The sequence below is a fragment of the Battus philenor genome, unplaced genomic scaffold (assembly GCF_028537555.1).
Source record: "Battus philenor isolate CCGP_79_NKW_IND1 unplaced genomic scaffold, ilBatPhil1.0.hap1 SCAF_25, whole genome shotgun sequence".
Classification (NCBI taxonomy): Eukaryota; Metazoa; Arthropoda; class Insecta; order Lepidoptera; family Papilionidae; genus Battus; species Battus philenor.
In genome coordinates, this window is record NW_027181688.1 from 10162411 (window position 1) to 10178349 (window position 15939).

The following is a 15939-nucleotide window of genomic DNA, read 5'->3' on the forward strand; positions in this document are numbered from 1 at the left end:
TAAATTCTCTACTAACACGATGACATAGTCAAGAACGCGGAAACGTTGCAGGATGATCAACACAGATTGTGGAGATGTATAGGGGAGCTGGAGCTATAGATCCTTTGGCAAGTAAAATTAGTAATAAAGATTGTAAGAAAGCAAAATATAGTTGCTAGCTAAACATTGGATCAATAATATTAAAAAGAATATTAGAAATTAATGTAACTAAATTAAATTGAAATGAGTCAACCCGGTATCATCAAAATGTATATGTGATTCAAACTGTGATCTAAGAGCCAAGATGAGGGAAGAAGGCAGAGATGATATGAGCTATGGTGAGCTAGATTTTATGAAAGGCGAATGGATAGCGTGAAAAAATTTGTGGGAGCCATTTTAAAAAAAAATCGTTGTATGAGCCCTCGGTGTTGATATGTAGAAGTATTTATTAGATAAAATAGTTCATTTTGTCCTAAAGGCTTCTTTCAAGTTTGTGTAACAAATAAACTTACCTGTTGAAGGTATTCTCCGATTAGCGGTGGATAGGAGAGATATCGATCAGATGCCATATTGTAGTAGGATCCATCAAGTGGCGGCATGGGGCTTGGAGCCGCTACGTAGCCCTGTTTGCCTGCTGGAGTTACATTTTTATTTACTCAAGAAGTTCAGACATTAAGTTGATTAAAATTATACCCACATTTCACTGGGCGATATCTGATCGTAAGTCCCTGATTCAACACAAGCGTGTACTTTCAGCGCCATCCCAATAAATTAGAAAAAATAGATAGATTGATTGACGGATTTCGCATAACAATAACTCAGACAGAATAGTAAAAAGACAACATGTCATATATATTTACAAAGATTTTAAAAAAATAAGGAGATATTCAGAAATTTAAAAAAATGGAGTCAAAAAAGAGTTTTAAGATTCCAGAGTTTTAGAGACCTTGGTACTAATTTTAAGATACTGGAGATCTGTAAGTGCGTTTCAGATAATAGACAATTAGTTTCTCTTTTAGCTCTTTTAAAATACAAAAATCTTAGTGCTTTTAGTAAGCTTAAGATAAACTGGTTATGATACAAGATTGTTGTAATTTTCGTATAAATGCTTTTGTTAAAAATTTTAACCTTCGTATATGGTCCCTGCTTAAGAGTTTTTTAAGTTGACTTTAACTTTTTTGCTGTTTATGTAGTAAATTTGAATGTATACTTTAATTATTTTGTTCTTTAAGGAAAAGGACACTGACGGCAGTAACACTGTGTGTATCTAGTACAACTGCCAACAATATACTGGATTTACAAAATGTAATTTTAAATGAACATTAAAACATTAAGGTTTATAAACCTGCGCGTCCGAGAGTGTTATGTCCGGTGTCCCTGCCCCTGTGAGCGTGGGCTGCGTGCGTAGCGTGCGTCGCGTGCGGTAGTGTGCGTGCGTGCTCTCCGTCGTAGGCTGCGTAGTTAGGCGGTGGGTAGTCCAGCGGTGGGGGTAACAGGTTCGTATCCTCCACCAAATATGAATCCGTCTGTTGAGATGATACAAATGAATATTTTTATAAAAAAAAACCGATCGATCAACATTCGTCTTGAAACAATGTTTTCATAGGATGTTCTTTTTTATTACTCTGTGACATTTCAATTAGATTTTTTAAAAGATTGGTGCATATGGAAAATCAGTGCCGGTGCTTATGTATATTGACGTAATGAAGGAATAAAATTAAGCCCTAAGGAGAAACTAATGATCATCAACATCGCGGCAGCTGTAAATTGTCCACTGCTGAACATAAGCGAGGAGTGCAGCCCAGCGGTAGAGGACTGAGATCGTAGGTCGCCGGTTCGATTCCAGGGATAGTCTTATTTTCAATTCATTCTTGTGTCTTAATTATATAGATTGCCAGTGCTCACAAATAAGTTTACGGAGGATGAGCAGCAGCGTCCAGGTATATCCATCCGTATCTCTTCGGGGGGGGGGGGGGGATGTTATGCCTTGCAATGGACGTCTATGGGCGGAAACGATGACGAACATAAACGAACTTCATAGATATGTAATAGGATCGAAGTAGCTTGTTTTGTTGTAGCTTGCATCTATCGTTTCTACGACAACCATAACAAGGTAATTTATCCAACTTGTGGGTGGGTGTCCTGCGTTGCGTTTGCCGGTTTTCACTCCAGAGCCCTAGGTTTCCACGGCCATCTATTTTGCTCGCAATATGGCCTGCACACTGCCACCTTATATTTCTAATCCGATGAACTATTTACTATTGCTTATCTACGTATATCCTCATTGCTGATTCAATCTCGTAGATAAACACTGAGCGAAGCCCTATCTATTACTCAGTGACTGGATTGGTAATCACTGGTGACACCTATAATGGGACATTTGATTATATAATATTTTTTCTTAACGGCTGACTTACCTGATTCAGCATATGGCGAGTAGGCATAGAAGGTACTTCGGGTATAGGCGGTGGTTGTCTATCATCTCCATCATCCTGAGAGTAGGTCTCGGACTTTTCGGAGACCGAACTCAGGGTCTCTCCGGTCATTGTATCGTTGTATGAAGATGGCGCGTACATTTCAATCGTTGCCGACTTAGAAGACTGTCCCGCTTGTTCTGGTCAAGTAGATCAGAGATTTAGGCTTGTTTAGTGCGAATATATCATTTTAATAAATTAAATAATAATATCGTAAAATATTATTATTTATTTTATTAATACTATGCAAATGATTAGCGATCAGTTAATTTTGTCATTCGGAACAGTGTCATCACTGAGAAATTTAATTTCGAAATTTTGATTAAAATCGAAAATTAATTCATATTTAATAAAATAGTTACAGCAAATTTAAACAACCTTACCATTTACTTTAAAAAAATTGTTTTTAATTATTTTTCTTAAACGTTCTTATACGGTTGGTAAACACTTACAACAAATCTGTTTTGTTTTGTATTGTTACCACCGAATAGTGGATATTTTTTTTTAAAATATAATGAGTGCTACTACTTTAAAATTTTTTACTATCGAATAATAGCATTTTGAAGTAAATTTTGAAGCAACATTTTTAAATAGAAGCCGCGTCTAAAAAACCTACCCCAAATTATAGCAGAAAGGACAATTTATACTGTATACACTGGATAGAGTTAATACTGGAAAATTCTACTTATCTCATTGCATTAAATATTGATCTATTTGATATAATCAAAAACTCACTGAGTTTTACCATGTATCATACGTAACGTTATCGGTAATTATTTTTGTTAAGTTTGTTAATGTTCTAATGTAATGGTTCTAATGTAGGTATTTATTTACTTAGAATGAGCCGTGCAAACAACATGTATCTTTCGTGAGGAGGCTGCGAAACTATTATTTTCTTTCTCTTATGTTAATTGTTCCTGTTTACTTGATGTTTGGATTAAATTCTATTAAAACTGTGATCTGGTGTATGGTTAATTGATATCTGTTTAACTTTTCATTTGGTAGTTCTCGGAAATTATGGCTAATAGATTGGGAAACCTAACAATAAAGAAATTTAGATATTTTCTTCGATAAAAACTTGACTTTTAACTTGAACTCCTTTCATGAAGTTAGTCAAGTGCAAATCAGTCTGTATATTTTTTTACAATTGTTGATGCTTATTAAAAGAATCTGTCTCTTTGACTCCGTCCAGTGTATAAAATATACTATGACTAAAGATATCATTTCTAATCTATCTCGTATTAAAATAGTAACAAAATGAAATTTGAACATTACTTATTTTGCAGAGAAATATGCGATGCTACCTTGAATGTGGCAACAACGTAGCAACGTTAAAATATTATTTTAAATATCGAACTGGATTCTGAGAAATATATTTACGCTTCCATTCTTCAATTTAAGTGCTTTCCAACTAACAAATGACGGCTTTTCGATCCGGATTCGTATCGGCGGTGAATAATTCTTAGAAATTATTTATTTTATTTATGTAGCTATTCAGTAATGTTATACAAGGTATACAAATGTTGTGTGTTAGAACGAATCGCTTGTTTTAAGTTAAAATAAAAAAAAAGTTTAAAAATATTCATTGTAGTACGCAAGCCACATTATTCTTACCCTGGATAATGTGTGGCTCTTAGACTACTTATCTATGTCTGGGTGATGAAATTTGAATCTTCAGAAACGTATTTTGAACAAGAAATGAATGTACAAGTATGATTTGTATGTTAAAATTTAAAAATCATATTTCTTAATGTCTTAGCTTTTATAAATATTTTGCAAGTACCATACCTGCTCGGTCATAATTTTTATTACTGTTACAATGAACTGTCTTATCACTCAAGGAAATTTCTTACAGATTAAAATAGTATGGAAATAGAATAAAGACACGTAATTTTATGTTTAAACCTAAAAATCACAAGACGTTCGAAGTAAGACCGTATTAAAAAAGTTTAATTTAAATATTTAAAATGTTCGAAGCAATAATTTACATCATAGCCGTCAGAATCCAGTTCAAATTCTATGAAAAAAAAAAATAATAACAAGAAAAATATCGCAAATAAAAATAAACTCAAATAAAAATCTCACCTTTGAGACGTCTAGCGCGTCTCTTCAATACAAAACAAGCTACTAGGGCAGCGTTAACGAAAACCAAAACAGCACCGGTCACACACACATACAGCGTAACCGATTTGGACACGTCCGAAGACTCTACATATTCTGTCGAGACCACATTCAACTCGCCTACTTCCGAAGAAGCTAAAGGAGGAGAGAAACAAAAAGAAATCAAAATAACTTCGAATAAATAAGGCGATACAACATCAAAAAGTGTGCAAATTCAACAGAATTTTTAATTAAATCGTAATTGTACCGTAAATTTAATAATTGCGTCTCTTAAACAAAGGCCTTCCCAAGATTACCCTTTGTAATTCTTTACAAGGTCCTGAACTTAAAATTGGCATTTCAATTAAATAATGTACACGAAAGTTGTTCGTCATGCAATAATAACTTTATAATTATTATCTAGTAAATCTGTCTCATGTTAAAATATTTGATTAAGAAACCCATTCGCCTTGTATCTTTTTTGTTTAGTTGTTTGTCTCAAATGATAAGCTCCATCATTTTTTTCAAATCCATTTGACTCCACCAGATATTTAAGACACGGGAAGTATAGACTCTTTTCATTTTCTTCCTTGAGCTGATTTAATGCTAAATGGGTGTGACTTTCTTTTTGGGGATGAGAGTTTTTTTCTTAATATTATCAGCCCCTCATTTCCTTTCGTCATCATTATTATCATTTCAATCTCAGTACACGCATCGCTAGACATAAGCCTTCCCAATATATTTCCTACTGGATCGAATGTTAGCGGCCTGTATCCAGCGTCTACCAATGGTCCTAACAAGTCGTCTGTCCCCAACTTCTATGATGTTTGAGTCACTTTCATTTAGAATGTTTATTGAATGAAAGAATTTATAGTCTGACTATTGAATTTCTCTTACTATTTCTCTCTATCTGTTAACATTTCTAGCCACAATTAGCTTATTGCAATATATATATATATATATTTATAATTTTTTGATTTAATTTTCAAATTTACTACGAACTATTAATGGTATAAATAATTTACGTTGTGCCTCAAACAAAAAATATCAAATGAAATAAATGGTTACTTATACAATTTAATTAACTACGCATTCGCTTGGGAAATTTCATAGATCAACACCATCAATGGTGCCAAAGGAAATATATCTTAACGGTTAATAAAAATTGTCAATATATTTACACTGTTTTTAATCAATTGGTACAATCGCGAGGAAAAGCTTCTGCTATAAGCATATTAACGTTAGAGTATTGGCATTAAAATAGTGACTCATCTTTAACGACTTTAAATTAATAGGCGAGTGAAAATATAAATTGACAAAAAATGCTTCTGTACTTATTAAAGAACTAACTTCAACTGGCCAACGTAAACGTGGCTTTGTCATTCCATCATCATTTTTATTTCAGGTATAAGACGACTTTTGCTGCACATTGCCTCCTCGTGAATTTTTAGTAGGAGCGGTCGGAAGCTGCCTTCATCCAGCGTCCGTCCACTTTGTGGGTAGACTTCCTCCGCTTCTCTTACCAAGCTCCATAGCCTTAATGCTCCAACGGCTATCAGTTCTGTGCACCAAGCGCCCTATTCACTAACATTTCAACTTGTCAATTCGCTGGACTATGCTAAATACTTTCCTTCGTCTATGGATCTTCTCATTTTTGTTTCGATCTCGTTAAAATTCCCAGCGTAATGCATTTCATCGTTTGTTTAGCGACTGTGAGCTTACCAAATAGGTCAGAACTGAGCGAAAACGATTCATCATCGTAAGTTAGATGGTAACATATATTGGTCGTAGACCTTTGTTTTGGGGCAATGAGGGTTATTATTAGAAGTGAAGATGATCCGTAGTTTCTAGAACGCAGTCCAGTTGAGTAGCCCCTTTATTTTGGTCTGTTACTTTGAGATAATAAGTCAAGAGGCGTGGCCAGTGTTAAAACGACGAGTCAATATATATATATATATATATATATATATCGATATGATTTCCGTAAATGTTGAATTTGCACAAACACTATTTAGTCTAACACATATATAAAGTATACAACTAGTACAGTGTACCTCTAATCCTCTTATTGGTCCTCCTGTGCAGACAGAATCCCACCAGCAGTACATTGAGCAGTATAAGCGCTGTACCCACAATGGTACCGGTAATTATGAAAACGCCTGGTACGTTGTACGAATTGTACTCCTCAGAGCTCGATTGTACTGATGATGAGATCACGTCTGATGCGTGGAAATAAGACACTCTTTAATAAAAGACAAAGTTGATTGCTTTCCAACGACGCGCGGGTACTATTGATTAGTAAAATACATTACTGTATATTAATTTATACATTTGAACACAGTTATTGTTTTGTAGGTTGACAGATTGGCTGTGGAAGTTTTTAAAATAAGTTAAGACCGATTTGGGTTTGTAATGTAATGTAATTTGAGGTTGTAATATCACCGGAAGAAAAAGAAAACTTTGTATACACAGAATGATTGTTTACAGGTGTTAAAGCTTTGTATGAATTAACCTTGCATATCTCATTTGTTAGCGAAAAGATTTAAAACTTTTAAACCTACTTCGAAGTTCATGAAGTGGTCACTTTGAAATAATTTATTTATATTACATATTTTTTGTCTCATGTCTCAGGCCAATAACCTGTCTGCAGGCACAGGTTGTCAAAAATTTGTCTTAAAATATTATCATCACGTTATTTATTGTCGACAGAAACTATTCATTTTTGGATAGGGTTTATAGGTTAATGAAGTGAGAGCAAACGCATTACATTCACCTTTTTAAACCTTTAACTCTAAGCATCTAGATCCAAAGAGGTAATTTTTTGAGATTATTTTTCAATGAAAAATATAAGAGCAATGTGTTTTTCAAGAATTTTGTTATCAGTTTTGTTAGATGAACTTTTTTAATTTATTTGGAGATAATTCTGAAGGATAGATTAATTATTTATTGTGAGAGTTTGCCGACGACGGAGTTACTATTGTTATAGTGTAAGGAATAGTATAACAAGCCCTTTATATATAGTGCCAGCTTTATGTGTTACGCTATTTTTAATTATTTATTATTATCATATGAAAATATATTTACTTATATACTTTATATAATAAAAGTATGACATAGAATTACGCTGGAGGGCAAATGATTTATTTATTTTTTCCAAAGCTCTAACAGGAAAACGTATCGTATCGTCAATAGTGGAGACATGCAAATTTCCAAAGGTTAAAATTTTGCTATTTTTGCTTTGTTAGATAATAATTTGTTAAAAAATAACACAAACATTTAAAAATACTACTAGAAAACACAAAATTTGCAATAGGACGTCGTTTAGCTTTTTCTGAAGACCTTAACAAGATAAATGAAGATAAAGGGTTTTTCCACCTTCTGGGTGAATGTTCTACGCTGTTGTCACAGTGATAAAACATGTATTAAACTTATATATTAGAATCAGCTGTATTTATTTTCGTGTTAACACTGTTAGAACCTACATGTAGCATAAATTTGTAAGAGTGTTTTCTATAAGGGAATGTTCATATGAAAATACCTTTTTTCATATAAAAAGAACCTCCCGTACGGCTCACCAATTACCTTTACTCCTAATGGATATATTTTTCTTGCAGATGGGCTTTCTAAAAAACGTGAGCGCACGTGTTTTGTCTAGCCTTTTTCGTGCTGAATCTAGGTTAGAGACGGCACTGAAAAGTCTGGGTCACGAAAATAAGCCGAGAGAGATGTTTATTTTCAGTTTTTCATTACGAGAACAAATGATCTTTTATCAGATGGCTTATGAGCAACTTATGAATCGCCCGGCATGGAGTTTCAAGCCGAAATTTTTAATTAGTGTTTTTTTTATTTTTTTTAATTTATTAAAACTACAATAAAATAGCACACAATAAAAACATGTTATAAATGAGTGTTGTTTTGTTTGTTCTGCTGTTTTGTTAATGTATCGCATATACGACGGCAAAAATCTGTAAAACTCTTGTACCTATACCAATCATCGTATTATAAAATGATCTCTCTGAAATAAGAAATGTTTCGATAGAAATGCGACTGGCCAATAACTTCTTGCAGTAAAAAAGTCTGTTGGCATAGATAGTAGAGAATAAATAATTTTAATATGTTGTACTCTGGATTTTGAAAAAGCTTTTTCTTACTATAATACCATTACGTTTTTCATATTCATAAAACTATTGACTTTTGAATAAGGTGTATCCAACATCAATTGACAGCAAATTAACTATATATTCACTTATTTATTGCACTGGTTTATTATTTTATTCGAGAAGATCTATCTTTTTCTCTAACAATCGGTAGAGATACCGTCAAACAAAACTTGCCATGCTTGGGTAGCTAAATATTCCCTTTAATTCTGCGAGTTATGATTCCTGTTTACATTTATTTTTTACACATTGATCTGGATCTTCATGAATAAAACTATGAAAAGTTTATTTAATTAAGTCTACAAAATCATTAGCAATTTTTGCAAGTGAAAAAATATCAACATGTCTTCATATAAGTGTAGAAATGCACAATTGGATATATAAAATAAATATGTATGAGAATAAATAAACGGTGAGCTTTCAGAGATGACGAGTTGTTTATTAATTTTAAATTATTTTAAGTTTGTACAACATTCCAAATATTACTATAAGCTTATATTGGAAATTTCATCGTTGAAAAGCAATCAAAATGTCGAGTCTAGGAATAAACTGTTATAAAATACCCAAAAGACATTTCAAACTTTACATTCCATTCACCATTTGACGTACGATATTAAATGGGTATTAAATAATTTACTGTTCTCTAGAGGATAGTAAAACTTTATCACAATTTCTTTTAGCTGTACGTATTTATGATTTATATGTTTAAGAGCCTTCTCCAATTTACTAACCCATTTATATTTAACATTATATTTATACGTATGACCATTGCATCGTTTACGTTAAAAATATGAAATAATTTAATATAAATAACTAAAGCCAAAAATATTAATTCACTTTTTATTTTCGTTAAGAGCAATGGTAAAAATGTTACTGCCATAGGTTCGATTACTGGTAGACATGACATACCTTATGAGAAAAAACAGGCTGTTCGCGTTAAAAATGTGGTGAACCATTGTCCGTCAGCCGTTCGCGCTAAATCATTGTTCATTGGCCGAGCGCGTTAAGAATGCGGTGAACAATTGTTACAGCTACGCATCGTAATCAATCAAATCGTTCCTAATAAACTGTTGTAATTAAAAATATTCTTTCAATTAGTTAGTTGATTTGGCTTGGTCTATATACAATGATGTTTTGTGGCGCTTTTAACGTGAATATATTGTTCAATCCTAGATGCTTATAAGTGGTGAAGGAAATCATGGAAGCAATATTTCCTGGGACTAAAAGTCCAATGAATAAGTCTAAGTGGTAAATTACGATCTGCATTCTTTTGCCAGCAGGTGAGGTTTGGCAATACGGACAATGATAGTTTACTGCGTTCTTAACGCGAATGTACTTTAATATCGTTCACTTTTACAAGCGGTGAAAGAAAATGTTCATAAGATAAACCGGCATTTCTAAGCTCAAGTTTTACAAATAAACACACTGTTTTTTCTACTTTTTCAAGTGGAAATTTTTATTCCGGCGAGAAATTTATTTAATTTTTCATACTAAAAACTAGGATTAAGAATACAAATTATACTTACTGAGGGTAGTTGCTTTAGTATCGTCAGGCCTGTATTTGCTTTGGCCTATTTTGTTGATGGCCATCACGGAAAACACATAACCAGTGTTTCTCTCCAATCCGCTCACGGTGAAGGAGGTCGCGTTTCGAGGTGATACGTCCTCGTACTTGTATGACTCGTCGTATATTTTTCTGCGACAGTTGTTAAAGTTCATAAGTATTGTGCATGAATGTAAAAAAATTCCCTTAATACTAGGAACAAATAACTTTCGTAAGTTTGTTGCTATTAGTGACAACAAAAAACTTGTTTGTATAGTTTTATTTGCAAATGATACTTTTACGTCATGTTTTTAATGTTTTATACTATGTTTAAAATTAAGTTTACCTACTCCTAAATATAAAAAAATAGCAGCTCATTTATGTAATGGGCTTACAAAGCAACAGAATGACCTCCTTAAATCTATTACGCGAATCGTCAACATTGTGCCGCAACCGGCCCTACCTCTTACAACGCCATGAATCTGACACTCATACAGTATATTCATGGAATGCTGAGAACTTACGTCAATTTCGAATATAACTAAGACTAGGATTTTTTTACTAATGTTACATTTTAATTGTTTTATCATACTAGAGTCCTTTGTTATATCACAATGTTATCATTAACTAATAGACAAGAATTTTGTTTTTCTTATAATATGACCTACCTGAAAGCGAAATAAAGAAACAAATTAAGAAAAACTTACCGGAATCGAATTCTGAACCACGACGGCAGGCCACCATCAAAGCCCGGCGTCCACGAGAGAGTCACCGTGTTGTGCGTTACGTTGGTCACTGTTAGCGATGTTACTAGATCTGAAAGTGTTTGTTAGTCAACGAGATGTTATAAAACATAATTAAACTGGCATTTATTTTGAAAGTTTTTAATATTAGATTGTCAGAAAAAAAACTTCATACATCACCCTACAACGCCAAAGTATTAAACATAGGAATAGGTGACGCACTTTAATGATGATGAACACAATTGTACCTAGACATGATCCTAAAGTCGATTAGAAGAGGTATATTATAAAGGATTATACAAAATATCTATCCATATAGGCATTTACACGCACTTTTGATTCGTCGATTATATTATGAAAAGGTGAATGTAAGAACAGTACGCCAGCATCTCAACAGTTGCTATTTTTAAATGAAATTTAACAATGTTTGAAGAGTACATTATAGTATCGACTACGTAAATGAGTTAACAAATCAAGTTCCATACATTTCGATTAACTAAATACTTTTGAATGCCACAACAAGAATTATCGAAATAATGCACTTTTAATCTTTAATATAATTTATAAAAAAGGTTTCATACCTGGAGCGCTGGTGATATCCAATTTAACGGAAGTCGTACTGAAGCCCAAATCATTCCGCGCACCGCATTCGTAGGAGCCGTAGTCCGAGGAAGTGACGTCACTTATAAGCAATACCGACGTGTACGTGATGGGATCTGACTTATGGTATTCCGCGAAGTATTTGGTGGAAGTGTTGACGGGGAGTTTGGCGCCGTTCTTCGACCACGTGAAATTCGGGGCGGGCGCTGACTTGCATCTGGAAATACACAAGGATTAGCACTTGACTTTTATTTTGGCCGTATGACGTCCACTGGAGATGTGACTCAGAATATGTGTAGGACAAAAGGAATGCTTAAAAGACACTGCGAAGCAAGGAAGAAGTATGGAAATAAAAATAAAAACTTGGAATTTACTTAAAATGTAAAGTATTTGCCCTGCACATGGCAGAGGGAATGAGAGGAAACCAACATGGGGACCATCATGAAACAAAAGCTTACAGCTCCAGCAGCGATCTATTTTGCTCTATCTATTCGTTGAGTTTGATCTATCAATTTTATTTTTGATATACTTTTCCTATGACGGTAAGCTCATATCTGAATCACGATAACGTAAAGCTATAGTATATTTAGCTTTACGTTATAGTAAACATATAGTTATAGTAAAGTATGCAACGAGCGTTTACGATGTTATTAGTTGACAGACAGATTTGTAAGCAAAAAATATAATAGCTTTGACAAAATCCATTGTGGAAGGAATAGTTGGGGTTTTTGCGTTTTAGTCGTGGATAGCAATTTCACTGGTAGATTATTGGAAGTTCTGCGAAACTTTTGCCGACGTTGGAATATTTAAATTGATCAGATAACGTCACTATTCGAATTTCATCTTTCGAAATTCAATTGTAATTCGAAAGTTTAAAGCTTTTATCTAAATTATCCAAGCTTAAATCCGAGGCTACATCCGGATAATCCATTGTCCCCATTAGAACTATTACAAACTTTAATTACATGAACCACGTGTTATAAAATTATGAAAACTGCTGCCTCACTATTACTATTATCATTACAATCGTATGACGTTCGCTGCTGAACGCAGGTCATAAGACTGATTGGAAACGGACATTTTTTTAGAGTGCGGTATAAAACTTCAAAGGGTTGAATGTTATAACACGTTTGTAAGCAAAAACCTTTAAGAATTAAACACGTATATACGATTACAGAGGATAAAGTAATCACTCTGAAATACATACATTACGTTCACATATTTCATATTTGGAAGTGATAGGTCAATAACTTCTGACATTACTAAGACTGCAGGTGCAGATAATAAATAGTATTTAAAGTAATAAGAATTTCGAAAACGCTTTTTCTTATGATTTATTTTATTATTATTAAGTTATAATTTCTGAAATCATTGACCAGCAGCAAATAGGCTACACATTTACCCCCGAATATTAGCTTGGGTACTCACCGACACATCAATCTCCCAACTTGACCAACGTTGGACGCAGATTTGATCAAACTTGGCGCCGTATCCATTTCGGGTTTGAACTTTACTACCAGCATTACATCTTGGCGTGTCTCTCCACCGATTCCGTTGTCCACTACGCACTGGAAGTTACCCACGTCTTCTCTGGTCGCTCGATCGATAACAAGGTAGCTTGTTTGATTTCTAGATTCGAAAGTAACTGTTCTAGAATCCATGTTGTAGCCTTTCCTCTCCCACTTGATATGTTCAGCAGTCAATGGATTGCCTGAAATTTAAAGCTTATTTATTTAAGTTATATTTAAAAGGATCGCCAAGTGAAAAAATGTATACGTTTAAATATTTCGCATAACATTGTCAAAATTAAATATGTTTGCCTATTGCTGGAATACACAGCATATGCCTTACTAACACTAGCTAATAACTAAATTTTAATAGATATGTGAAACAAAAATTGTAAGATTATTAGAAAGTAATTATCAATGTTATTTATTTATGGCCAAAATTTTATAACTTAATTGCAGTAATATAAAAAAATGGTTTATTCATTTCTTTTGGTATTCCCTAGGTCGGGTTGAGTTCAGTTCAAGTTACATCAGTTTAAATTGACATTTCATTCTGATTGACTGTACGAGTTAGGCCGTGGTCTAGTATAGAGTATTTTGTGAAGCGATCAATTTTAATGTAAGTCTGAAGTTAAGGAAATAAAATTTATTATAATTTCAGGACTTATAGTGTTGGATCGTCTCATCGTTTCAGCCCATAGACACCCACTGCAAAGCATAGGCCTCCCTCCAAAATATCTTATTGGCAGGAATGTTATGTTAGTGAATCTAGTGTGGTATTATGGTACGCAGAGGATGCTGCTACTTATCCTCTATCTATGAGCAGTGGCCATCCCAAATGCACAGAGTGTGAATTATATAAAGTTCAATTCCCTTACACACGGGAATTAAGCCCATAAATTAAGGAATATTCATAAACACATATTTAAATGTACCTTACATCACATATATATATATACATTTTTGAAGGTGCTTTGCAAAGCCTATTCAAAAGAATAATTATTTGTTCCGTTGTTTCATAACCATATGAAATTTTCTTACGACACTATCTTGTAATATAAATATATAATTTATTTCTACTTCTATATTCAACGTTATTTGGGTACTGTGTGATTTAAATTATTTATTAATAGCCATTACACTAAATTACGAACTATATAATTTGATTGCTTGAAATGAACGTTTTAATAGATATAAACTCCAGCAAAGTTAAATCTAAAACTTGATTAATTTAGTTACAAAATACTTGTTCGATTCACTGTTGTTCTTTACCAATTGATATAGTTTACAATTTAATTAATTTTTACTTTTTAGTTAAGAGAACTCACCCGACGCAGTACATGCCAGGACGGCATCTTCATTCGGGCTTACGATTCCGTTTTGAGTCACGCTTTTGATGCCCGCTGGATCTAAAAACATCAAATCTTATCAAATATTATGAAAGAAAAAAGAAAAGATAAAATTCGCTGATTTAACATTGGTACTTTTTACAGAACTTATTGATCGTCAACTTATTCTTTATTTTTTTTTAATTGATTCTATTTTTGACTCTACTGTCCTTCGTAAGTTATTATAATTGTGGAGAAAAAGTAGGGAGAACTCGACAACAACACATCTTAAAATAAAGTTTAATTCAGATGTATACACACACTTTATCAGATATAGGATAAGGGAATGAAAATATCAGCAGAAATCGCTGCCAAGTATTATTATTAGTTAAAATATGCTTTTTTTGAATAATAAGCTTTATACATCAATTTATTTTTTATGTGTTTTAAATTTTGTTAATGGTAGCCCAATTATGATTTGCAAAATTTTATTTTATTTAAAAAATCTAATTCTGTTTATTACAAATGACTACTTGCACTCGAAACTTTAGCACAGACAGTTTTTCACGGTGCACTGTAAATCTACACACTAGAGACGTCCCCTATTTTTTTTTAATTTAATTAAATAACTTTGTGCCAAATATCGTTCGTAATATAACACTTTTCGGGCAGTCATGTCCTTATCACCCCCCTTTCACTGTTAAATGCACGAAAAGGTTATGTACGCATTAAATACGCATGTATATATTTGGTAACTCGGCGATCATCATTATATTTAAGCCACATATTTATGACTGCTTGACATAGATCATTCCTATAGATTCCTAATAGGACTAGTTGGGAGCGAATTGCATCTAATATCTTGCGATGACCTTAAAAAGATCTGTTCAGCGCGCTATGCAGACTGCCCATTGTCACTTAAATTCAGTCAATCCATTTCATTCACTTTCGTTCATTTAAGCACAAAACCATACAGTTTTTGTAATTTAGCAACATATAAACTTGGTTTTTTTGTACTTGTCGTCACATAATACTAATAAGATGAAAGACAGAAGCTAGGATTGTTTAGTGCTTATACTAATAACTAATCTAGATTCGTTTAGTTTGTTTGTCTAAATAGAACTTTTCATTTTAATATAATTTATTCTAAATAAGTCGTTAAATTTTATTACATAAATAGAAAAGTTAAAGTTGTACATCTCTTTACTAAGAGTAAGAAATTTTTGAAGTTTAGAATCTAATTTAATCTTTTTAAAATGCCTCTGCGAAGAATCCACAGGCCTCAATTCCAGTTAGCCTCTAACGAACGAAGCAATTTCCTCTCTCCTACTTTTATTAAATTTTCTAATAGTTTTTCCGATGCGGAAAATGAATTTTAAAAACAACGTTAGATATTCTTACACACTACGAACATGAGAAGCTGTTATCTTTGCATAACGCTTACATGCAATTTCATATAATGTTCACCATGTGATATATTTTCATTGGTGCACATAGAAACTGATTT

At 33.0% G+C, this 15939-nt stretch overlaps 1 protein-coding gene across 3 annotated transcripts in view; it reads right to left on the minus strand.

The window, feature by feature from the left end:
- Positions 1 to 15939, minus strand: part of sns (sticks and stones) — a 332324-nt gene that overhangs the window by 4429 nt on the left and 311956 nt on the right. For 2 of the 3 annotated variants that reach the window (XM_068768332.1, XM_068768330.1), the window contains exons 18-26: positions 14433 to 14513; positions 13025 to 13307; positions 11578 to 11813; positions 10961 to 11069; positions 10237 to 10406; positions 4539 to 4709; positions 2397 to 2593; positions 1325 to 1505; positions 492 to 613 (exon numbers count right to left, since the gene is read on the minus strand). In XM_068768332.1, coding sequence (XP_068624433.1) covers positions 492 to 613; positions 1325 to 1505; positions 2397 to 2593; positions 4539 to 4709; positions 10237 to 10406; positions 10961 to 11069; positions 11578 to 11813; positions 13025 to 13307; positions 14433 to 14513 — 1550 coding nt within the window. The remainder of the gene's footprint in view (positions 1 to 491; positions 614 to 1324; positions 1506 to 2396; positions 2594 to 4538; positions 4710 to 10236; positions 10407 to 10960; positions 11070 to 11577; positions 11814 to 13024; positions 13308 to 14432; positions 14514 to 15939) is intronic. The other variant, XM_068768331.1, reaches the window with a different exon arrangement.